Here is a 25763-nt window from a genome sequence, read left to right on the forward strand (position 1 = left end):
GCACGCGCCCAGAGGCTCAGACAGCGGGGGCGAAACAAAGATTTATCCCAACAGCGGAATTTGTCAGTGTCGAGCAGGCGTCCTTTATTGACAGTACTAGGGCGCACCGGGGATAAACGCGTCCTTAAGTGCTCCGACAACATCACAAAAGCAAAAACCTTCTCTTTTCACAAGTCATTACACATTCATGTTAAATCCCGCCTAGTCCACGCCCACGCTATATTTATCGCTGTAATTATTTCACGGTCTCTGCTCCCATCTAGCGTCCTTTTATTACATTTACAGTCTCTTAGAAACACATCTTTTTAGTCCATAAATAATTCCGTTGTACTGCTTGTATCTTTTCGCTTTGAATGACTTGTTTCACAGCCTTGAATGCCGGAAGTTGACTGGTTACAGTTCAAAGATATATGCTATTCATTTGCAAAAGTTATGTTCCTTTCCCAGTTCCTATTATCTAAAAGTTAGAAAATTCTCAGCAAGTTAAGCAAAATCAAAGATTCTTGTACACATAACTTTAGCCTAACATAATCCTATGTTAATTCTTTATTAACTGTTTTCTATTAAAGTGTTAGTAGAAAAATTAAAATCTTTAAAAAACTTATACTAATAAATTCAAACTTAATTTGGAATATAAAAGATTTAGCAGATAGTGTTTAACAGTTCCCTTTCAGTTGTCTCGTTTCCAGCTCATGAAACTGGTTCTTGGTTGGGTAGTCTCACAGCCTTGGAGGCTGATTTGGTTACTGCTTTTAAGCGATACAAAAACATCTTCAAACTATGTGTCTTATCTTAAAAGTTATAGGATTCTCAGGCAAATTTCTCAGACAAGGAAAAATTTCAACAACATTAGTATCAGGCAAGTTTCTCAGGTAAATTAAGCAAAAGCATGTAACAGGATTAACAACCTTTTTCAGGGTGCAAAGAGCGTTGCCTTTATTTAGGTTTGCGCCACCCCGCGCTCACACAGAGGTGCCTGCGGTGGTCTGGAGCTTCACACAGAGGTGCCCTCGGCGGGGGGCTCAGGCTGTGCCTCCTTCTTGCTGTCCTCCGGCTTCATGGCGGGGAAGAGCAGCACCTCCTGCGGACAGTGACAGCGTCAGCACCACGCACCAGTCTCATGAGAACAGCCCCAGCCCAGCTCAGCCTCCCCAGAGCTGAGCAGGCACAGTGAAGAAGCTTTTCCTAGGACTGTGCATCTCCAGGCCTCTGACACGGCTGCACTGCCTGTCACTGGTCTCCAGGACTCTGACACGGCTGCACTGTTGTGTCACTGTTGAGGAGATGGCCAGCTTTGCAGAATCCCATTCCCTGCTCCCTGAAAAGCCTGAAGTTAGGCACTGCCACTGCCAATGCTTACCTTGATATTATTGGAGTCTGTAAGGAACATGGTCAACCGATCAATTCCCATGCCCCAGCCGGCTGTAGGAGGAAGGCCGTACTCCAGTGCAGTGCAGAAGTTTTCATCAATAAACATGGCTTCATCATCACCTGCAGCTTTTGCCTAGATGAGGAAGTTAATAGTAAAAGGTGGATTGTACAGAGCTAGATAGCACCACCTCTGCTACCAAAAAAGAGGAATACTAGTATTTGTAGCAGCCATGTAGCTGATGAAACCTAAGCCCTGTACAGCTGTGGAAGTGAGTAACAAATGAAGGAACCGCAGCACCTGGACAGCTGTGGGGGTCACTTGTACAGGTGCTCCCAAAACAGCTCCAGGCTCAGTTCCTTTCTGACCTGTCAGTTTCCTTTCTTGGCAAAGGCCCAAGCTCTTCAGTAAAAGCCATCTTCAAAGCCATACAGCAGCAGATGACAGCAGAATGAATTGCTTTTAAAAGCCTCTCAGGTTCTTTATTGCTTGCAACCCCTCCTTTAATGTTTGCAGAAACAACTAAGAAGCTTAACTGTTTGAATCATCAGTAGCTGCTCCATGAAACAAAATTTAGGGACTGCCTTTTTCCTCTCAATTAGAAAACTTAAAAACCCCTACACTGAGATAGTAACTAATGCCCTGACAGCCTCCAAGTGACAGAAGTCATAATAATAAAAAAGCCGACTAGCCATCTCAAATTTAGAAAATGCCAAACGTGTCAAAACAACAGCAAACATTTTTGCCCAGTTTCAAGGAAGACTTTGCAAAAGACTTGCAGCAAACTTTTCTGCCTGAAATCTTGAAATACAAACTGTCATTCCTCACCTCAGTCTCCACCTTAACATTAAATTTTCAGGCAAATTTTCATTCAATATATATAATCCTATATCTGCAAAGTCTGACTATAATCATGAGACAGCTACAGTAAATGTATATACAACAGATGAAACATAACAGGCACCTGTAGTATTATTCATTCTGACTGAATATTTTGAAATTTATTATCAAGTAAGTTAGTTAACATAAGTCTATTTTACTGACTTTGACAATTGTTTAATCCTCTCAGGCACTGTGAAGTGATTAGAGAGAGTATAAACGACAGCTTTGTTTCTGCAAACCACATCATCTGACTTCAATCATTTGGGGACAAGCATGCATTCATGGCTGTGTAGACCTAATTAATAGCAAAATGAGTTTCAGTCACTCCTTTAAGAGGCCTATTATTTAGAGAAACCTAGCAACATAAATTTGCAAGCTAATAATTTCCAATCTGCAGCTCTGTTCTGTGAGTCGATTTAAAATATTAATAACTCAGTTCAGGACATTAAGCTATTTCTTACACAGCATTCAAACTCTTACTGGACATGAAAATTTACTTAAGAACTTAAAGTATAATGTTGTATGACTACATAAATACTTAGTTGGGGAAAAATAACTTTCAACCTAGGCAAGACACAGAAAACACTTTGCACATTTGTGTTTTTCCAGATTAGTACTTCAGGCAGAATAAGAGTGAAGATATTCCAAAACAAAGTTGCACTAAAAAAAACAAATCAACAGCAGTGTTTGGACTTGTTTACCTTAGAGAGTAAGGTTCCTTACTTTAGAGAGCAAGGTTCCTTTAAGAGGAATTGAATTTTAATGACAGGCTTTCACTTGAGTGAGCAACACTCACCTCAAAGGAGTAACTCTTTTCAGCAGTAGGTACCAATGACTGATTTGGAGGAGCCATAGGAAATACTCTTTGCTTACACGTCTGTATCATTGATTAACCATCAGCAAGACATCATACCTTGGCCTGATCCTCAAAGAGCTGCCGTTGTCGGACGGGATCGTTGAGCTCTGTGTACGCATTGCACACTTCCTTCTTCATCACAAAGAGTTCGAAGCGTTCGGTCAGCCCTGGATGGGAGCGATGCCTGTGTGAAGAAGGCAAAACAGCCAAACCTTAAAATTAACATATTTATTGAACCAAAGAGCACATGCCTTACTATGGGGGGCTGTGCACACTTGGCACTAACAGCTGTCAAAACTTCGATGTGCTTTTTCCCTGGATGATGGGTTTCACAGCTCAGGAAGCAACCTTGATTTGTGTCAGAATTCACAAATTAGCACACAACATCAAAATCTCTGTTTTCACATACGTGACTTCTTTTTTTTTTTCTTTTTTTATAAAATAGGAGTAGAGGATTTAAAAGAATCACATACTGACTGTGACTCATACTCTTACCATTTGGCAAGAGGACTCATGACCTGTGGGTGATCACAGATGAATGTAGGGTTGATACAAGTGACTTCCAGGAATTCACCAACTAACTGGGAAAACAAAAGTGAAACAGTTACACAGAGTACAAAAAAAAAAACTACATAGAGTACAAAAACAATATCACTTTCCTAGTACTGCCTTCACAAAGCATCCTGATTTCTTCCCTTTGCTACTGAAGGTGGTACCATAAATACAAAGAGTTTCCCAAGTAACAATTTCTGATCACGGTAATGTCTTCATTAACAGAGAGTGTGTGTCCTAGTCAGGTAAGAAAAATGACATAGCAAAAACTGTATAATAATTCACTTTGCATGTTACAGCAAAGGCCAAAAAGAAAAGCATCAGAAGAACACCTATCAGACAACGTTTGGGTACAGCTGACAGAACTACATGCTAAGCCTACCTGTTTGGCAAGGTACATACAGATACACACATCTCGCAGACAGAACTGACATGAGATAAAGCAGATCTGCTTTAACCACAAGACACCAGCTATCAAACTACAATTCTCTAGCACTCAAATTAAGCAGACATAAGTAAACTACATTTTAGTGTAGACAACACAAAAGAAGATTTTATACAGCAAGTTTTCTCACTCTAATACAGCAATAGCTGAAATGCACTTCAGCACAGTTTCCCAGCTAAACTTCTTCTCTGAAGAGGCTTCTGTTGATACAGATAAACCCTCAAAGACATTAGGATTATAAAAATGGCACCCTTACTTACTTTGTCAAGAAGCCTGGCTGTTGTCCTGGGAGGTGGACATTCAATGTCTCTCTCTGCACAAAGATTATCAAAGAACTTGCGAGTTTCTGAAATTGTAAACAAAAAATTAGAAAAGCCACTCCAGCAATCATTTTCTGTTCTTACTAGATCCTGCAACATGTTTTAGAGTGATTTAGATCTTAATGGTAGACATCATGGAAAACCATGGGCTTAAATGTCAATCCACAAAAATAGTGTCTCACTTTAATAATTTACAGTAAAATATAAGTTATGTTATACTTCAGAAATTTGATACCACCACATGACTGCTGGACATTATTATTGGAAGAAAAAAGAAATCACTAAGAAGTGTATTAATTTGTTTTCTTATGTCTCTTGATTCCAGGAATAAAATAGCACATAAGTACATTTTGAATAAAGTCTCTAATAATCATATACCTAAGCTATGATTGCAGGCACAGAAACTCAACTTGCACAAAAGACAGAAGAAATAAGAAGTAAAAAGTTGGATCTCTTCAACAGATCAGGAACTCCCCACATCACACCTCTTGAGTACATCCTTTCACATATACTCAACAAAGGAAGAACCAAAAAGAGTCAGATCCTGCCAAAGACTGCAAGGTATTAAGGTTTCTTTCTGGACTCTTGGGTAAACTGACAAAACCACAGAGAAGTAATCCCATGCATTAGTACTACCTCAAAAATGCAGCTGACAAACTGCAGGCTGAGAACTTGCTACCTTTTGCCCACTTTCTGCTAAGGAAGAATTATAGGACGTTCACATTCAGCATCTAACCTTCAGTTTCAAAACACTCAGTCGGTGGAAATTTCACTCCCAGGGCCTTTTCCAGATCATACACCATGCTGATTCGCCGGAAGGGAGGGGTAAAATCTATCTCGTACGCCTGTCCATCTGGACCATCTGGATGATAAGTGATCTTGTAACTCCCAGTAATATGTTTCACCATCCCTACAAAAGGAACCTCGAGTTTAGAAGAAGAGTATGCCACATAATAAGCAATTCTTCCAGAGATTCTTCCTCTTTTGTTATTAATACTGCATACATCACCTGAAAGCAACTTCTCTGTAATGTCCATCAAGTCATGGTAGTCTGCGTAAGCCATGTAGAATTCACAAGTTGTGAACTCAGGATTGTGAGTCAAATCGATTCCTTCATTCCGGAACTGACGCCCAATTTCATATACTCTGTCCAGACCTCCAACCACCAACATCTAAACAAAATGGAATTGTAGTAAATAGACTGACTTTTTCAAAAGACCTTAGAGAGAGTTCAAACACACATAACTGCAGCACAACCTTACAAATCTCATTCAAGATGAGACAAGTCCATCTTTCTCATTCTCATTTGCACTACATTTACTTTTTTAAAACAGTTTGAAGAATACAGGCTTAGCCATGAGAGGCTTGCATTCTACCTTATGGTAAAGCTCTGGAGCAATTCTCATATACAAATTCATATCCAATTCATTGTGGTATGTGATAAATGGTCTTGCCACAGCTCCACCTGGAATTATATTCATCATAGGAGTTTCAATCTGTAAAATAACAACAAAAATTGTCCTGTTTTCATCAAATATGTTTCCAAAACAGAACTGCACAGATGAAAAATCTTTTGTGTTTCGCTTATTGACATTTCACTATATGAAATATATAAAAAATATAGTAAAACAATTCTGAAGTGCACTTCTTTCATGCAGTCAGAAAAAACAAATTATATAATTGATCTGTTGCTATCAAGAGCCATTCGTATTTACTACAAACATGAACCTGCTGTTACCAAAGCCAGGAACACTACGACATTACCACAAAAATCCTCTCTCTACACTGCAGAAAATGAAGTTCAACAAAGCCAAGTGAAAGCTCCTGCACATGGGTCAGGGCAATCCAATTCTACCCACAGGAAGTAACCCCTGCTTTTATCTCCAGCAGCAAAACACCATTTCAAAGATATTGTTTCCACTTAATGTACTGAAATAAGGAAAAAAATAGCTGTAGTTTGGAGTACTACATTGATAAAAGTTTCCCAAGTCATAACCTCACCAACTGATGAATGGTCTTAACTTTAAAAAGAGAAGAAAGGAATGGTTCCCATTACATTAAACTGATAAAACACATCATGCTAAGGTAATTATAGTTACTTCTGTAAGTACTTTGCATATGAGCATGAATATAAAGCACCCTTGAAGCTGAGAAGCTCTAAACACTTTCAGTATGGGAGAGAAATAAACTCTGAAGCCTTACCTCAAGGAAGCCCAACTCATCTAGAAAATGCCGAAGATAAGTGATGATCTTTGCACGGGTTATAAATTTCTGCCTCACATAATCATTAAGAATTAAATCCAAATATCGCTGACGATACCTGGTTTCCTGAAAAGAACATATACCCTTAGAACAAGCTAGACAAAATGTGATGCAAAAGGAAAAAAATATCAAACCAAAACTAATGTTCCTTTGTTGACCGACAACATCAATAGGTACCAAAGGCCGTCCATTCAGTCCTATCTGCGGCATTCCTGCCCATGGTAGGGGTGTTGGAATTAAATGATCTTTAAGGTCCCTTCCAACCCAAACCCTTCTATGATCTATCAAATTGCCTCCAAGACTGGCAGGTATGACAAGTACCTTATCTTTGAGGCCAAAATGAAGATGAGGCAACATGTGCAGGCATGGAGACAGCAGAGTGATTTCAGAAGGAATAATACTCAGTTCCCCTTTCTTTGTTTTCCCAGGATTCCCCTCTACACCAATAATGTCCCCACGACGTAGCTTGTTGTTAACAACAAAATACTCTTCCTCAGATTTGTAGAAGCTGTAATTACAAAACAAATGTAAGCAGGTTTGTTTAAAATTCAATCTTCCAAACTGTCCTCAAGTCTCTCCCAAGACCAAATCCTTCAAAAAAAAAAATTACTCAACAGGGAAGACAACCACAACATCCTAAGCATAACATTATCTGGCTGCCTAAGTCAACCCATAGATGAAATAGAATACTCAAACACAGATCTCTAGGCCCCAAAATACAGTGCTGTATAGAATGCTACTGGGAATACCTTTCCTTACCTGGAATTTGCCATGATCTGCAGCTTGACTCCTTCACCACGAAGATCATAGAAAATCAGTTTCCCTCCAGAGGCACGCTTCGCATGGATTCGACCTAAATATCAAAGTATGCAGAACATCAGGAAAAGAGTCCCCAGCAGAAAGGGAACAGGGACAAAAGCCACAGAATTATCACTTAGACAAAGAATCATCATCTCTGCACTGAGCATCGAGCGGGAGTACTGCCGCCCAGTCCAATCCCATGCCATGAGAGCTTCAGGCACGATCCTGGAAGCCCAGGTGGAGCAAAACTGTTGCTGACTGTGAAAGAGAAGCAGTTAAGTCCCAAAGTTAATACCACATGCACTTTGGGTCCTGGAGCCCACATTACAATCTGATCTTCTAGTTGTAAGGGTTGCTGCACAGGTCCACTCAGTCTGAAGGGACACGTCCCAAATCGTTTAACATTGCTACAGACTTCATGACCGAGGATCAGCAAAATTCAAAAAGAGACCAACCCATCAATAAAAGCAGCTAAGACTTTACATATTTCTGTATCCCACATAAGCCTTTACCTGCCACTCTCACTGTAATGTCTTTCAGGTGATCTCCTGGCTGCAGGTGACTGTACTTGTCTATAAAATCTGAGAGAGATAAGTCTACATGGAACTTGTGGGGATAGGGATCTTCACTGGTGCCCTTCAGCTGCTGGATTGCATGGCTACGAATCTTGAAGTATTGCTGTCACCAGAAACAAACAAAACCAAATTATTTTATTAGAATCTGAAAATATATTATAGGGTGCAAATTAAAATGCAGCTGCCCTTATACAGGAAAAGCCATTTTGTTACTCATGAAGAAAAAATAAAATTTAAGTCAATAAGATTTATTCACAGAACAGCAATAAGCATGAGGCTAGATGCTCACATTTGGATCCAAGCTTTCCTCATCAGCTCCAGCATTATTCTCAGAAGTCAAGGAAGGCTTATTTGAATCCTTTTCACTTTGCTCTTTCTGCTTTGCCTCTTTTTCAGCTATTTTTCTCTCAGCCTTTAAACGTCTCTTCAGCTCACTGCAAAAGAGAAACCAGATGTAGCAGGTACCCTGATACTGTATAATTGTTTCCCTGTAGAAGTAAGATTTTGGCAGGATCCTGCCAAATAACCCTGTCACTTCTCTTAATCTGCCCAAAAATCAAGATAATGCTTAAGCACGTTTAAACATTTTATTCTTTGAACTCTTTTAGTTCATATCCTACGATACAAATACTCAGGGAAAGTGAAAGCGAAATTAAACAGCGGAGACAACGCCTAAGCGTCCAGGGGCATTCCACACCCATTTTACTACTATGAGCCTGGCAGCCCCACGCCGCGTGAAAGTGAAACAAGGCAAGGTCCCCACTGCAAGAAGTCAGGCGAACGGAAGGTTCCCGAAGCCGCCTTCGCGGTCCGGCCCGTTTCCCCAGGGCACTCAGGCTCCTGCCGCGCTCCCGACCCCGCCGTCCGGGACTCCGTGAGGACAGAACTGGTCCGAGCCAGACGCAAAGCACCGACCTGCTTCGGCCATGAAGCGCCTGCCGCCATCGGAGCGCGGGCGCGGCCCTCCAGGCCCAGTCGCGGAGCCGCGCGGCGACGGGGCTCAGCATGGGGCTCCGCCGGGTGCCTTGGCGGAGACACGCACCGGGTCAGCCGGACACTCGCCTCGCCTCGCCTCACTTTCACCTTCACCTTCAACTTCACCTCCCCGGCCCGGCCCCGCCTGCCCGCCCACCCTCACTTTTTGCTGAGGTGCGACTCGGTCTCCGTCGCCTCACACGCGCGCTCTGCCGCCGCTGCCGCCGCCGCCATCTCCCGCTGCCAGCACCGCCTTCCCAGCCTCCCGCCCCTGCGCGCGGGATAATGACAATGGGCGGGCACGGGGCGGTGATGGGGGCGGTGATGGGGGCGGGCGCGGGGAGTGTTGGCCATGGGCGGGCCCGAGGCAGTGATGGCGGGCGGGCGCGGGGCGGTGACGGCGCTGGGCGGGCGCGGGGAGTGTTGGCCATGGGCGGGCGCGGGGCGGCGATGGCGGGCTCGGCGGCGGAGGAGTTGCGGTCCCGGTCGCTGTTCCTGTGGGACGACGGGCGCCCGATGCGGTTCTACGTGCGGCCCGGGGTGGCCAAGCTGCGCCTGGCGCCGCTGGTGCTGGCGGGCGGCGGGCGGCTGTGCCGCGTGCAGGAGCCCGGGGCCGTGCTCCTGGCGGAGCCCGGCGAGGCGGCTCCTGGCGGGGCCGTCTCCACCGAGTACGTGACGGAGTGCGTGGAGCGCAACGAGCGGCTGCCGCTGGAGCCCTTCGTGCTGCCCGCCGCGCCGCCCCTCGCCGCCGCCGCCGCCCCGCGCGGCCGCCTGGCCTTCACGGAGGCGGAGGACGCGGCGCTGCTGCGGGCGGTCCGCGACGGGGGCGCGGCGCGGGCGGGCGGGCGGGCGCTGTGGATGGAGCTGGAGCGGAGCGGGCTGACCCGGCACAGCTGGCAGGCCATGCGCGACCGCTTCCTGCGGCACCTGCGGCCGCTGCTCACGGGTGAGCGGGGGGCGCAGGGCGGGGGTGGCGGGGCCGAGCGCGGGCCCGGGCCCCGCTGAGGCCCCGCTGACGGTGCCCGCGTGTTTCCGCAGAGCCCCTGCAGGCGGAGGAGGCCTCGCAGGTCACGGGTCTCTTCGCGGCCAATAACCGGGAGTTCGAAAGCGCGGAGGTGAGTGGGGCCAGCCCGGGCAGCAGCGGTACCGCGAGCGGCTCGGGCCCGACTCTCCCCGGTGTCACAGGCGGCAGCACCGCTGAGCATCATTAACAAGTGAAATGCCTTTGCACCGTGACATCCCTTCTGTGGCTAAAGGGGAGCTTCTTGTGAGCTGTCAGCTACGTAGCTTGTGATGAATGGGGCCTTGCTGCCACAGATTTTCTTAACTTTGTTCCCTGCCCAAGTTAACGTGAGGAGGTTTATGTGATGGGGTTGTCACGTTAAAACCTGCATTGGCAAATAGAAGTCATCCTTTCATCTCAGACATAAGATGTGCCTGCAGCTGCATCATCACTTTTGCTTTTTATGCTTAGTTTGTTCAAAGTCTCCCTTATATTTCACGCCTTTCTATGATCAAGTGTGTCTTCATTAACACATACGGCTTAACTTCAGTAATTGAATTTTACTATGCCTAGTAATTTCTGAGGTTTTTATATACTATAGGGTCACAGTGGAAGGTAGTTGGTAGCAGTAGTAAAAAAAGCTGGTCAGAAAATACCATGTCTAATTGGTGACTCCACTTCTCTTACTCTCAGTCAGAAAGCGACACTTCGGATGTTTCAGAAGAACTTTCTACACAAGATGGAGCAGGAAATTCCCCAGGAGAAACAGCATCAGATTTGAAATCTGGACTGGAGGACTCTGCTTTCCTTGACACTCAGTTACAAAGGGAAGAAAGACCAACAAGCACTTGTTCTTCCAGTGTGGTGGGAGAAGTAGTAAAAACTATGCAGCACTTCATGGAGAAGTTCAGTGTGGACCTGTTCACTGTTACACAGGCCTTTCTGAAAAACAGTGGTGAAGTGGAGGCTACTTCAGACTTTCTACAGATGGGGCAGCGCTTGGATGGGTACCCTGTATGGAGCAGAGAGGATGATTTAGAATTGGAAAAGGATGATGAACATGTCAGAAATAAATTGATAGCAAAATTTGGAGCTGAAAATGTAGCAAAGCGGATAGCATTTAGGAAGAGTTAGCAAGAGGACGACTGATCTAGGACTGTGACAGGAACTTTATAGTCATTTCAGAAATGTGATGGAAAATTTGATCAACATTATGAAGTTTCAGAAATGCTTTAATTTTTTTTAATAAAAGGCCCATTTTTATCTCTACAGGTTGAAGTGTTGCAGCTTCCTTAATCCAGGCAAAGTAACACATGTACCAGACCATATATTCTAGTTGGGAAAAGTACACCAGTTTCCAGGGCCATGTGCAATAGTAGAAGTAGGAGAGACAAGTTTAACTAAGAGTGCCCAGAGTTAAGGTATCACTTAAGTTGTGTTTAAGAGAGAACACCATTGCTGGTATACAGTCACAATCTGAAAAACTCGGTACTTTTAGCACGCTGTGCTCTGGTCACATAATATTATTTGAAGTGAATCCTATAAATCTGGAGTTCATTCTTTTGGTGAAATTAAATGGGCTGGTAAAACCAAATTTTTTTTTTCCTAAAGATTTATATTTTGGGGTTTTTGCTTATTGCACTGTGGCACTCAAATTAAGGTGGATTGGGAAGTTGCTGATTTTAAGCCAAATTCAGATTATCTTGAAAGTAAGTAACAGTTTGATATAATGAGACTGCTATTTCAGGAAACCACGGAAACACCTGAAACACCAACTGATTATAAGGGGGGTTAACCAATGTAACCAAATAAATGCTGAAACTCCACTATGCAGTGTTTCACTGGACAGGTCATTCCTGCTGAAAAAACGCTAATTATTTGGCACATTCATGCCATTCACACTGGTTATTTCAGACTTGTGTGGAAGGCCAGACAAGCACTTAACAAGGGCATGCAAGACATCACAGCAAACAGAATAGTAAGAATTTTTAAATTAGAAACTTTGCCAGCTGAATTTGAAATCCAAGTACTGCTGATGACCAGGTTCATCAACAGGAGATCTGTCACCCCCTGCAGCAAAAAGCTTCCCGTTCCAGGAAGCAGAAGTTTAAATAATTTTCAAAACAGTACACTAAGAAAATGCATTATATATTACTTTTATGTCATTTGTTTACTGACTGACTGGAAACATTATGAAGGCTTTTGTTCAGGTAAACATTTGATAGACAGCATTGATTGAGTCCACTAAAAACCAGTATTTATAATAGAACTTAAGCCACTCAAGCTGATGTAGAGATATAATTAGCAATGTATTGAAAAGACTATATTTGCTCAAAATCAGGCTTCTTGGCACTTAAAGTAGGAAGCTCTTTACTATAACCTCAATAAGAAGAGGCTTCTGAGACCCCATGCTATTAGCTGGATGTGTTAAGGTCTATTTTAAAGGGACTTTGAAGAAAAACTGGCTGTGTGGTTCTCTGGCACAGTACAAGTCCCACTTCTCTATGTCAGCCTGCCTGCATTAAGTTTGCATAAACACTGTGTAAAGGAAGATGCCTTGCTTTCAATGGACTTAGTACCATGATGCCAGTGCTGCCTGCTCAGCATGGATTTTGTCATTCAACAAGATCCCCCATAATAACACTATTATTTCCATAATACAACATCCCACTCTTTGCAGGGATTAGAGGTTTAGTTGTAGGAATATAGATATCCACCTTGCTAAGGTAGCAAGTGATCTGTAGATGTGTGTTAAAGAGAATCCACAATTTACATGTGAAAGAGATGTTTAGGAAGAGGTGTTTGTAGGCATTTCACTCCTCCCCAAGTCTGGTAACAAGTTTTTCTCCTTGTCTTCTAGAACACTGTTAAAACCAGGTAAAAATAATTCTGTTGTCCTGGTTTGAGCTACATATTCCCATCGGAGGTGGGAAAATGGCATCTCCAATTGTGCCATGGGCTTCTTCAGTCGGCTCTCATAAACCTATCTTCCCAGTCCAGTATTTATACCAATGGAATCCATGTCCTTACCTTGTCTTTAGGATCTCAACCTTACCATGAATCCCACTGTCACACATGTGGACTGTGAGAACTCACGGGGTACAACTATTCTCAGGTTTGAAAGCTAAAATAAAGAATTATTTCAACTAAAAAAATAAACGGATTCATATAATCCCAGAAATGGATCCCCACATGCAAATCCAAGAGTTTTTATTTTCAACAATAGCGGGTTTATTCCATTTTCCCGTTATACAATAAATGAACACAAACATTTCCCCAACACTGCCAGCAAGGCTGGATACCCAGGCAAAGGAATGGAGCAAAAGGAAAACTGGGCTTGAAAACGCAACCGTTCAAAAAAAAGCATCTTTCCAGAAACCAAATGTTGGTCATCCTTGCATCTCTTCTGGCATTACATGTCCCGTGTGGCAGCATGACAAATAATGTTCTCTCTATTCAGCTTCCTTTTATATTTCCTCTTCCTTTGCAGTGCAATTGCTTCCATGTGGGGGGGTTGAGTTCTGCTATCTGGTCCCACTGCTTTGCTATTCTGTATGCTCCAATCTAAACATACTTAATTTGGAGAACAAACTTGCATTACTTCAGCCTCCATTGTGGCTAAGTTTCCAGGGGCCTTAGAGAGTGACCCTGTGCTGCTGAGAGCTCTCGTGAATGCAGTCAGGATTCCTATGTTACCTGTCCTTGCATGCATGCATATCCATGCACATGCTCTTACACTTCTATGCCTGCACCTCTGTCCTCTTTTGTTTTTGTGGACAGTTCTGCACTCTGCAGCCTTCAGAGAGTAGGTACAGACACCAGCTGTTCTGCCTCCGGAGTTTGATACTCAGAGGAGTTCTGGGCAAACGAAAGATCCAGTGACATATTTTTTTGCTCTTCTTCAGATTGAACGAGCCGGTAGCCCAGCAAGTCCATCGCATCCTTGCACACTTCTTGCACTTTTTCTATTTTCTGGAAGGGAAGTGTCTTCCTCCAGGCCTGAGATACTCTCTGTGCATCTCTAGACCCAATTTCAAAGGCCTGTGCTCCGAGACCTTTCCCATGAGTGATATTGTGCACCCATTTCTGAAGTTCTGGTGTGAAATGGAGTTCTGCAAACCTGTACATCTGAGCAGCCTTTGCCAGAGGGTCTCTGACAATGTCTTCATAGCGAACCAGCAAGTATCTGTCTTTCAGGAAGCTGGAAGTGGCCCGACTTCCTGCCTTATAAATCTCAACATGACTTCTGCAAATTACTTGCATTGTGTTGTAGGGCCCCATTTCACCCTTTGTCCTCTGAGACCCCACAATAATGTTACTGTCACGTTTCAGGTCTGCCACTGTATTCTCGCGGGACCTGAACACAGCCCGGGGATCACGGACCAAGTGAATAATTTTGATGTTCAGGGATGGATCAGTGAGAAGGGGGTAAAGGACTTTCAGGTCAAAGAATCGAACCTCCTTGATGGCAACATGGCTGTAGGTTTTACAAGCTTCCTCCACCTTGCTGAATGGGTACTTGCTACAGATCTTTTTGCAATTGCCTGCAGTGATTATGTCAGTGCGATTGAACAAGTCACAGGCAGGTGGGGAGCACAAGGCTCGGCTTGTCTCCCACTGAAATAAATCGGACTTTTTCTTCTGGCTAGACATGTAAGCATCAAACACAGACATGTCACACAGAAAGACCGACCTAACTAAGTCCCGCACTGCCATGTGTAAGACTTTGGCACTGTTCTGGTACATCTTGACCCAGACATGCCACGCGGGCTCCATCAGGTAGAAAACGCTGGGGTGCTGGCTGAAGATTTGTCCAGTGAAGGAAGATCCTGATCGCCAGGTGGAGAGAATGAGGATGTGGACTGGAGAAGGTTTTTCTTCCATGGGGGCATTGTTGCTGCAGGGCAGGAAGTGGATCAGTAGGAAGGACAGAACTACCAGGATCAGGAGCACGTGCACTCTTCTAGGCTTCAGCATGGTTGCAAAGGACCTGCAGAGACAGAGGAAGTTCAGCATCACAGGATCACGAAGAAGGCAGGATGTGGTGCATCAGGCTCCTGTGAATTTCTCTGAAGGCACAGGGTTTTAGAAAGCTGTCACAATACCAATGACATTGTGACAACCACTGCACAAGCTGTCTTTGAAAAGGACGTGAATTCTGCCGGGCTGGAGGTTTTCTGTAACAAAACCACAATTTGTCAGTAAGTTTGTCCAATGTTGTCAGTAAGTGTTGTCTGATGCTGTCCTAGAAGATATTGAAAAGCTTGTCTGCGTTTTTATCGAAGTTTAAGAGCTAGTTGAGTGCATTGAAATAAGTCCATACACACATGTGTATTTCATGTACACAAGCCCTGCAGACATGATCTGGGCAATTTTTATGAAGAAAAGATATAAAACCCCACTTTTTTGTGGAGAATTCAACAGTTCCACATTGTTACTTTTAAACACTTGCTCTGACCACCATTTACAATTATTTTAATGCCAAAACACTGCAAACATACAATATAGGTTTCAGGGGGGTTTTATTATATTCTTTTTGAAATTTCAGGAAACATTTATTGTCACCACAGGCAAAAGCTCACATACCAAAGAAAGTAATTTGGCACTGTAATAAATCCAAGTACAACAATATCTCCTCCACACATAGAGCATCATAAGCAATTCTGCTAGAAAGGCCTACAAGTGCAGGCAGGCTTAACTGCTTACCTGCCTACTAGCCCTCTTCTTAGCCTAACTCCTTTTTAAAGATTGTCTCCTGCTACCCTTCTTTCCTACCCCACTCATTCCATAGGTCTTGTATGAGAAGAGGTACAATAGATTGTGCTAATTGAACTCAAAGTTCTGCCCAAAGCTGGCTCCTTGTTTCTCACACTAAACCTCTGTTTTAAAAAGTACATTAAAGCAAGCCAACTGCTCCTGTCTTGTGCACTCTCCTTCCCTCCCCCAGCAGTGCCTGACTGTACCTCAAATACAGAGGAGTGCTTGCAGCACTGGCCACCCTGGGGGCCTGGCTTCTCGAGGCCCATCACCCCCTGCCAGCCTGGCAGGTCAGCCGTGCAACTGCTTTACATTTTCCAAGGTGAACTGAAAATAAAAAACCTCACTGATTCTTAGTCATGGTCAGTCCTTCCAGGTACAGCCACAGCCAGACAGGCCAGAGAGAGCAGGGCCTTCAGTGGCGCAGGGCAAGATGGAAGTTCCTCGTGGACAGAGCAGCACCAGAGCTCAGGTCCAGCTTTGTACACTGCTTTGTTCAGCCATGATTGCATGGGGCTGAGGCAGCCAAGCCCATGCAGAGCAGTAACCCCCTACTAAAGCAGCAAAGGTATAAAATGTGACCCAACCAGCCACAATGCAGACACTGCTTCCCTGCTACATGCATCCCATGTCATCTTCTGGGTCCACAGTAATCATGACTGCTCCCAAAGTTTCCCTAACCTCCTCCTTATGACCTGCCTCAATTTCATTCTGTAGCCAAGCTTGTCAGACAAATTTGCATGGGGGTGCCTCCTCCTATTATTTCAGTTCCTCTGGTACCGATGTTCTAGATTTTCAGGTACAGTCACTGCTGCTAACCAACTAGGAACTCATCTGCTCCTCCAACATATATGCATAAATTGACTTGTTTATCTAAGCTATCTGCTGTCCATTGTTTTGAGCTTAGGGTTTATAAGGCAGCAATTATAATTTCTCAGAGCCAGGACAATAAGTAGCCCAATGGGTAACCCTGGTTGTTGCCAGTAAGTGCTACCACAATATGACTTTTCCTTTAGTAATGTCTTGCAAGGATAGGGCTGTGCATTTAGTAAGGGACCATATGCTTCTGGTCTCCTGGACAAGAAGCCCATTGATTTTTTTGGTTACACAAACGGCCTGTAGTGTTCAGGTCTGATGATAAGCTGAATCAGGTCGCTATTTGGACCAACCCAGGAAAAGCTGCAAACAAAGAGTGTGGTAAAAATCAGTCACTTATCAGCTTCCTCCTTGCAAATATAATGCAAGGAATACAGTAGTGTTTACCAAAAGTCCTGGCTTCCAAATGAACTTCGACAATATCTCTTCCATCTGGCGCGATTAATATTGTTACTCTAACTCCTCACAGAGTTCCTGGACTATAGCCAGAAGTTATTAATCAAGAAAAGTCTGTTGAGCAAACATGAACACCGGCATGAGAATGCCCAGGCAGATTTAAAACCACAGAAATAATTATTTCTATGGGAACTTGCATGCAAATAGTCTGAGAATGGATTTGGTTTTTTTCAGGGAGGAAGGGAATGTTTTCATCTTGAATCAAATCAGGGTGGGATAGCTGCATGTTTTAGACATTTGACAGAGTATGCAGGCCATTCCTGTGACTGTTTTTGGTAGAAATGACCTCGTGTGAGGCCACAGCCTCAACAGCTTCTTCACTTTTATACAAGAAATAGTGATGATTGTTGCCCTGACAAGTCTGTTCCACAGAGGGCAGAAGGACTGAAATGAGTTGTGTGCCTGGTGAAGTGGAATAGAGTAGCAGCAAAGAACAGTAGAGGTTGTATCGTACCTTCCCTAATATGGTATGAAATACTAGTTACATAACCTTATTCTTCACCACTGCATCTCTCAATCATGGCAGCTGGGAAATTTCTAAACTAAGGTCTCAAGCTTAACCACATTTTCCCCACAGCAAACATCCAGAGTCACCAGGGATTCAGTTAATTTCACATTGCAAAAGTGAAAATATGAAGCTCTCATAGAGCTGCTGAGTAAAGATCAGCCCAGAATGATTGAGACAATCTCAGCTGCAGAACAAAAAAAAGGCACACTGCTGTTGTGTGCTGGCAGAGAGATGAGCCAGGATTTGGCTGAGAGCAGAAAGAATAGGAAGAATCTCAAGGTACAGAGGATGAAGTACAGGAACTACTGAAAAAAACGACAATCCAGTGTCACCATGTTAGTCTCCCACAGCCAATGTATGAGAACACAAAGAACTGGGATCTGCCTGCCTGAGCAGCTAGAGTCTCAAAACAAACAAACAAACAAACAAACAAAAAAAAGCAGTTTTATGCTTTTCCAGAAAGACACAGGGACCTTGGAAAATCTTGATCCTGGCAAAGAGCAAGCATTATAGGAAGCAACAAGCAGCCCAAGGGAAATCTACACATCAAACGCACTCTGAGCATTGGGTGGCCTGTTCCCAGAGTACAAAGTTTTGTGGTATTGAGTGGCATGTCCCCAGGGTTTGTTGAATCTATGCATGCCTGGGGTGGGTGTGAGATAGCCCAAAATATCTGCAGTGCAGACTGGTGTTAAGTGCTCTGCCAGTGTGGGGGAGTTCTGCAGACCTGTACACATTCCCCATTGGTGTAGTGGCAGCGCTATAGCAAAGAGGATCTGGTGCCAGGGAAGCCCCAGGCATTCATCTTTGATGGCACTGATGGTTGCTCATAGTTTTTTCAAATGCTTCTTCAATTTGTCCTGGTCATCTTCTGCAGAATTAGAAGTCATCTGCCCAGAGGAGAGCAGCTGGCATGACAGTCAATAGTGGGAAAAGCTGAGCAAGGGCACTGAGAAGACAGCCAGTAGAAGCAGGAGCTACCCTCTAAGTCAGGCCAGCAGCTTCTGTCTGCAGGAAGAATCGTAGCAATTTGCTGGCATCTGTATGTTTGCAGTGTTTTGCAAAAATTATCTCCCAGTTCAGGCTGCTGAGCATGAGCAGTGACTACAGTTCTGGGCACAAGAGCATCCACACCAGATACCAAGAAATGGTTGAAAATCTCTCACCTTAGCAAAGTCCTCTCGAAGCACCACCAGGCCTGATTCAAGCAAAGTTGCCCTCACACACGTTCACTGCTGTGGTACACAGCCCTCTAGGCAGTCACACGAACACTCTGCCTTCATGCTGGGCTCTTATATACAAGTGCTCTCAGCTCCTACCTACACCTGTGGCTGCTCCCTCCTATCCCCTTCGTTTGTGTATGTCCCAGCTCTAAGAGTGACTGCTCTGCACTGCCCGCCTACTTTGATCAGCCTTGGACTAGAAAAGCTCCACCCTGCACTAAGTACAAAGCATCGTACTGGAAGTTTATTGCAGGGGCTCAAATGACCAGGAACTGCTAATAAAGGAGCAGGGCCAGAAAGTTTATGAAGGAGACTGAGAAGTCCTTTTAAGCTAAGTCCTATTGCAAGCCCCCAAAGAGATGGCTCTCTATAAAAGGAGGAACAGGGATGTCTGTGAAGTGTCAGAGCTTGCCCACCAGGAGTGCAGAGACAAGGAATATTTTCCTACCATTGCTCTGGCTGCTTGTCATGTCAGCAAATGCAAATTCACATAAAATCTTTTTGTCTCTTCTCTGTCTGTGCCTTGCTTGAATTAAACATTTGGGGTGCTGGGGAAGAAAATTGTGCGAAAGGAGAAGCTGTGGAAGGGCAGGTGGACTTGGCCTGTTAATGATTCGTAAAGGTGCTGGAGCTGCAGTGGGGCTGTGGCAGATAAGGTAGTGAATCAGGGCAGCACTGGGCTCAAGAGAAATACTACTGTGCAGAGACAATTGCTTTGGCTCATTCCTATTCCAGATCTTATAGTTTCTGTCACACAGTTTGGAGAAATGTAGACCTTCTCTTAATGGTGTCCCCTGTCCCCAAGGACATCATTGACACACTCTCAGGGCAAGTGGAGTATAAGAGACAGCAGAAGCAAAAAGTCTGGGCAAGGCTGGTCCTTCCAGCAGGAGAAACAACCCAAATGGGGCAGGTCATGTTCCCTTTCACTTGCAGCATTGCCAACACAAATGGTCAAGCCCTGGTAATCCTGGGCTGGGAAACAAGGTGAGAAGCTGGCAGTGGCCCAGGAAGGGCCCTGTAATGAACCATGCAATGTTTTGTACAACCTGGATTTCAGCTGTGTGTTCCCATGCCCTGCACTGACACCATCCATAGGAAGGATTCACCTGTAGGTCATGAAGTGTTCAAAACCTTTGTAAAGGTCACACCACTTGAGTGGCTCTTCCCGAAGCATTATTCCTCCCTGGACAACAGTTGCATGAACAGACGTGTATCAAAATTTCTGTTCCAACTGTATGTAGTTTGCCTGAGGGTGTGTCTTTGACAGCTGATGAGAGAACAAGGCATACCTGGAGCAGTGAAACCGACTCAGCTGTAAGGTTTGACTAACCCCATGCCCTGTCTTCTGCCATCATCAAAAGCAGATGCCTAGGGGAGAGAACAAGAAACTCATTTCCTCCCTACATGCTGTCTTGGCCTGAAGCCAGGGATTTGGAGGACACAATTCACCTCCCTGAGTGGAGTTATCCAAAATAAACTAGTGAATGATGCCCTGGAAATTCCTGTTCCTTTCTGTTGGCTGTGACAAGAGTGGAGGGTGATGCTTGTGTAAACACAAAAGCTGTCTAAACTCAGTTCAGATTAACCTTATCTTTGCATTTGACAGCACCTAGATCTTTTTTATATTCACTTCTCCAATCATGTTTTGAACTCAGATACTTTTGACATCAACAAGATTTCCTGGCAATAGAGTTATGTTTGGCTGCATATTGTGAGAACTACTTTCCTCTGTTTTGAACCTACATATAAAAACTGTTTTTCATATTACCACATTTTTTTTTTAGTCAAGAAAGACAACAAAAAATTTCTTCCTACTGTAGTCTTCAAGCTATTCAAGATTTTAATATCTGCTCTTGTATGCCCTGCAGAACAGTTCATACCAGGTTGATAACTAAAGCAGCTCATGGGAATCATGCTGCAGAAGTCTCTATGTCTTTTAGGTATATGTTGGGATGATTCACATTTTCTGCATCCCAAAGGTTACGACACCAGGGAGCTGCTGGAAGAGTCAATGCTGTGACTGCACTGGTGAATGCTTACTACAGAAAGATGTCTCCCTTTCAAAGCAGAGGGAGTTCAGTTGCTTTCTAGCTGACACCACTAAAGCTGTAGAGGAAAGATGGAAATTTATGGCTCTGTAAGATTAAGTGTGACAGAAAGCTGTGATGTGACTGCTCACATAGAGGCTATGTACAGTCTCCTGTGCTGATCACTGGATTTGAGTAGTGCTATATTGTTGTGTTTTGAATTGCACAGGCAAAACTCTGCTCCTTGCAGAAAAGAAACCTGACAGTAATTTAAAAAAAAAAAGAACAAAACTCTATGTCAATTGCTCATCATTTTCATCTGGATAAAGGCAACAGAGTGGAACTCTGGCTTTAGGAAAGACCTTTTTTGGTAGGGATGCTGTATACAGTCACCCTGGTTGCTTAAGAATTCATCATTCATAGGGGATGGAAAGAAAATGCAGCAGTGAGGCAAGCCCCAGAATCCATAGGAGCAGAACTGCACTGTCTATGCTAAACTCCAGTCAGAGCAAGTTTTTTTCTGAGCCAGAGCAAATCTTGCCCCATGTGGCTTCTAGAAAAAGGAAGAATGAGACAAATGACTGATATGATGTCCTGTATGAGGCATCTCTCCAAGGACAGGCTGGTGTGCTTCTGCACTGAACTTGCTTTGGCCTTTTCCTTGTGTTAGAGATAAGTTTTAAAGTTATATTTTTATTTAAAAGCAGTTTGAGATAAATAGATGTGTCTTAATTGGCACATAAGTACCCAAAGTTGCCGCAGGCAAGAGCAAGGATAGTGGCTGACCCCCTCCCTCTCTCACCCTGAGTGCAGTTGCAGTATTATTTATTGTTTTCATTGTAATATGGCATTCTAATATCAAGTGGTGGGAGAACAGGAAAATGGGAAAACATGAGAGAAAGAAAGAAAGAAGCTTGTGTAAATCAGGCTCTAAAAATGAGGTCACATAATACTTTACCAACACATTACAGGAAAGAGAAAAATAGTAAGAAAAAAGGTATTTATTCAACTTTTGAATTAATTTCACCAGTCAGCTTCTGCCTTCTTTAAGTACATAGGCAGTGTATAACCAGAAATCAGCAAGGCACTGAATCTTAGAGCAGAATAGCTAGTTTAGGGTTGAGAGAAACAACAGCAATAAGCAGACCTGAAGCACAGAGAAGCTCACACAGTGCACTGGAGTACAGAAGATCTCATGCTAGCACCAACTACTTCTGCCAGGCACCCAGGAAATAAGTCATTTAGATCATTGACAGCACCTATTTGCTCTGGCAAAGCTTCAGGGAACACTGACCCAAGTCAAATAAGAAAACCGAAGACAATGCACAACAAAGCAAAGGGCTGGTATAGATCTGGGCTCCCAGCACTGTGATAGCCTGTGCCTGACAGCCAAACCATGAGGAGGATCCCAGTGCTTCTGCCCCCCAGGAGGTTCTCCCAGTGCTGGGGACGCAGGCTGAAGGCCAGTATAGAAGCTATAACCATAACCTTCTTCTGACCAGTTAAGCTTAGCTAATTTTTAGGTGCTTTCCAGTGACTCGAACCCTGCTGAGGCTGTGTCTTTCATGGCTGTCCTGTCAATAGCAAGACTTTGCTCGTGCTGAGCCTTCCTTCTCCTGCAGAACTCTTCTGCCCTCTCACACTCTGGTTTGCAAAATCCCTCCCAGTCACCTCAAGTAAGTATTGTTTCCTAGCCCACTGCTGCTGCCTCCTCTTACATCCACAGTCTTTTCATGGCTACTTCTCATCCTCATGGAAGCCTATCTGTGCCTCCCTTTGCTGTGTGTCTTGGGTAATGCTACCAGAGCAAGTCAGCTCCTCTAGCCTCTGACAGGCCTGCAGAGCCTGGGAGAACAAGGTTATGTGCCAGCCCTCATGTACAAAGAAGTGTTGTATGGACACCTTCCCCTGGGTCCCCTGGGGTCCCACTCCCGTGTGATGCTCATACCTCACCTGAGCTCCCAGGCAGGCTGGGCCCTGGGTCACCACAGCCTCCACCTTCGTGTCCAGACTGACTCCCTGCAGCCATCCTGGGTCCAGGTCAGTGCAAATCACATCTTCCCACTGCAGGTATACAGAGTGGCTACATGCTGGTGGAGAGCAGGCCAATGCAGACAAGTTCTTGCAGCCAAAAACCATGGCCCCAAGGCAGGAAGACCCTCAGGGACCCCTCTGTTCTACAGCCCTGCTGGAAGCAGCCAGGGCTCCTAGAAGAAGGAGTGGGTGAAGCCAGGGGCTGGGCTGCATTCAGGCTCCTAAGGCACCTGGGGGAGCTGATGGCCTCACTGCTGGCAGGTGTGATTTGGCCCTGCTTGCCAGTAGTGCTGAACCCCGCTGCCAGCCCCTTCAGAAGCTGAGGACTAGTACACTTCACCTGCATTGGCCCCTGAGCTGAGAAATTCCTTCCTTTCCCAAGAAGAGCACTAGGCACAAGGTTGCCTCTCCGCCTAGGTCCCCATGTCTGGGGTAGGTCACTCTCCTCCTAAACACGGCCAGTCCAGACAGCACAGGAAACAGCAGAAGCGCACTGCAAGCCTGTCCCAGGGTGTACTGCTGGTGCTCCTCGGCTAAGGCAGGGAGGATGGCTGTGGATCAGTGTGTGTGTGTGAGCTGGCAGAGGCAGGATGCAGGGACAAACACAAAACCACAGATGAAATACAGAGTAAATTTAATTCCATTACCTCACCAACCAGAGGATCCTCAAAGCAGTACCCAAAGCAAGAGGCACAAAAACAGGGATGCCAGCACTGCGGAGCCTGGTCCTTGCTCAAGGGTCACCAAACCTGCTGTTTTCACCTGCATATCAGGGATTATTGCAGGCATAGTTTACCACTGATATTTACCACATCAGAGCAGGAATCCCAAGCATGTTCAGTGGGGTGTTTCTCAGTCTATCACAGGCCTGCATTACCTAAACACAGATGTACTACTCATCAAACACACAAGGCTAAACAACAACTAGTACAATACATGTGTTTTTCTACACCTCACCTCAGCTGCAAGTCACTTGGATTTGTCTACAATCCTCCTCACCAATCTTCCGTTACTTTCCCACCATCAGTCATAAGGGCTCTCAGGGAGTTCTACTAAAGCCCTGCAGACCTTGTCTGAGCATCTGCAAAGAGCAGCTTCAGGACAGTGTCTTGACTTCTTCCTTGGTCTCATTGCTGAAGGGGTTTTCTTTGGCACAAAGCATCTCCAAACATCAGCTTAGGCTAGTTTGTATGGCTGGCAGGGTGCTCTGGACTACACCCACACTATGACGCAAAGCATCTGTGAGTATAATACCTGAAAAACGATACCAGCACATTTGTGGTTTAATGCTAGTTTGCTATTGCATCCAGGAAAACATAGGTGTGGTCAAAAAGCAGTGTTATGTTTGCAAAAGATGGCAAAAGAGGACGTGGACTTGAGAAATCTAGATATACTGAATATTACGAGGTATGGCTCCCTCAGCATCCCAGGCCAAATGCTACTGGGTCAAGAAGAAATAGAATCAGGTTAATTATTGCAGAACATTTGCATGTTAACAGACACCTCTGAGAGGACTCTGAAAGGAAAGGGGTTCCTAAAGGGACAGTGATCTCAAAGGAGTGGCTTTCTCTAAAAGCAGGATCTGTTCATTAGTAATGGGGATTAAAGCCACAGAACCTAAGATGTGTGGAGAAGAGTTCAAGAAAACAGATGAAACTTGACAGCTGTAGTAGATGCAAGATGGCATAACAATGCAGAAACATCATGCTGTAAAGGTCTCCTGGCCCAACAGACCCTTCACACACCATTCTACTTATTATTTCTCAATGTTTAATTTAAGGCAGCTCTGGTTATTTGGCTCTAGACATCTAATGGCATGAAATCTCTGATGCTGTGTACTACTCATCCATAGTCCCAGCTTCCCTCTCTTTTTGTTCTGGGATTGCTTTCTTTGAAGGGAAAAGATGTAGCATGGACACTCAGCTCACGTGTCAAAGACCTTTTCATATACTGCTATCTTTCTCATATAGATACCTCCCCTCTAATGGGCTACTGGTACCCAGATTTTGTACTGGGCAAGGTAAGAGGAGACAGTGAGATGCCTACAGAACCTGTCAGGTCTGGCAGCGTGTGATCTAGAGCTAGTTCATTTTCCTGTCATTGGTGACGCAGGGTTGACCCGTGAATCCCAATTCTGCAGGAGGACAGGTGAGCAGAGCTGAAGGGGATGACATGAGGCACTCTGCAGCTTGCCCCTCTGTCAGTTCCAGAAGTGGCTCCCGGGCAGCTCACCAGGCCACACGCTCTGATGGGTGTTATCTCCTCCTCTCTTTTCCACCAAATGAACAGATACCAGGCCTCCGTTTCCTTATTACTTTAGGGAGCTGATGTATTCAGCAATCAGTAACCCTGGCCCCACTGGCGTGTCACAAACACTCCGTACAATGGGGTTCCACCCCATGATTCACCACTACAGCAGGAAATGTGTGGCTGCCCCAGCCTTGAGTACTTAGGCACCAGCACCTAGCATGGCTGGCTCTGGTCCCAGGGGCAGCTGCCTGCCCACAGCAGCTGGCACCAGCACCCCCTGCTCTGTTGGGGTCCATGGCGGGGGGGCTGTGAGGGCCAAAAGCAGGTGCAGACAGGACTGTTCTGTGGGGAGCAGCCAGGCTGCCACAGTGAGCTGTCTTGGCTCCAGTCTGTGCCAAGCTTGAAGGGCCTATCCTGCCCCCAAGCCTGATGGGTTTCTTTGGGGGTCTGAGGCACTCTCACCATGTCCGTGCTGGCACACAGGATGGCTCTGGGCAGCCAGCCACAAGGTGGGGATGGTTCCTAGGGCACTGCAGCACCATGGGGCGAGCAAGGATGACACACACGGTGACTGAGCTTGACCCGGCGC

At 45.0% G+C, this 25763-nt stretch overlaps 3 protein-coding genes across 8 annotated transcripts; 1 reads left to right on the plus strand and 2 right to left on the minus strand.

The window, feature by feature from the left end:
- Positions 1-59: 59 nt before the first annotated feature.
- KARS (lysyl-tRNA synthetase) lies at positions 60-9328 on the minus strand. Of its 2 annotated transcripts, none has more exons than XM_027685050.1 (14): positions 9201-9328; positions 8352-8496; positions 8000-8165; positions 7446-7539; positions 7008-7194; positions 6627-6752; positions 5801-5920; positions 5434-5596; positions 5161-5334; positions 4365-4450; positions 3603-3688; positions 3165-3291; positions 1361-1504; positions 60-1081 (listed from the first exon to the last, which is right to left on the minus strand). In XM_027685050.1, the coding sequence occupies exons 1-14, from the start codon at positions 9269-9271 to the stop codon at positions 995-997; spliced, it is 1776 nt and encodes a 591-aa protein (XP_027540851.1). In that variant the 5' UTR covers positions 9272-9328; the 3' UTR covers positions 60-994. The 2 variants fall into 2 exon arrangements, with proteins under 2 accessions (XP_027540851.1, XP_027540850.1); XM_027685049.1 differs by lacking the exon at positions 9201-9328 and adding an exon at positions 8978-9092.
- A 114-nt stretch (positions 9329-9442) lies between these two features.
- Positions 9443-11380, plus strand: TERF2IP (TERF2 interacting protein). The gene is made up of 3 exons (XM_027685051.1): positions 9443-9983; positions 10076-10152; positions 10734-11380. The coding sequence occupies exons 1-3, from the start codon at positions 9467-9469 to the stop codon at positions 11172-11174; spliced, it is 1035 nt and encodes a 344-aa protein (XP_027540852.1). The 5' UTR covers positions 9443-9466; the 3' UTR covers positions 11175-11380.
- Positions 11381-13259: 1879 nt separating this feature from the next.
- On the minus strand, positions 13260-25670 carry LOC113968513 (carbohydrate sulfotransferase 4-like). 5 transcript variants are annotated; one of them, XM_027685143.1, is made up of 4 exons: positions 23572-25670; positions 20904-20969; positions 20153-20231; positions 13260-15030 (listed from the first exon to the last, which is right to left on the minus strand). In XM_027685143.1, exon 4 carries the CDS (start codon positions 15015-15017, stop codon positions 13839-13841), a length of 1179 nt encoding a protein of 392 aa, XP_027540944.1. In that variant the 5' UTR covers positions 15018-15030; positions 20153-20231; positions 20904-20969; positions 23572-25670; the 3' UTR covers positions 13260-13838. The 5 variants fall into 5 exon arrangements, with proteins under 5 accessions (XP_027540944.1, XP_027540942.1, XP_027540945.1 ...); XM_027685141.1 differs by having other exon boundaries at positions 13260-15217; XM_027685144.1 differs by lacking the exon at positions 20153-20231.
- Positions 25671-25763: the final 93 nt, after the last annotated feature.

The sequence above is a fragment of the Neopelma chrysocephalum genome, unplaced genomic scaffold, assembly GCF_003984885.1.
Source record: "Neopelma chrysocephalum unplaced genomic scaffold, ASM398488v2 Primary Assembly neopelma1_68, whole genome shotgun sequence".
Classification (NCBI taxonomy): domain Eukaryota; kingdom Metazoa; phylum Chordata; class Aves; order Passeriformes; family Pipridae; genus Neopelma; species Neopelma chrysocephalum.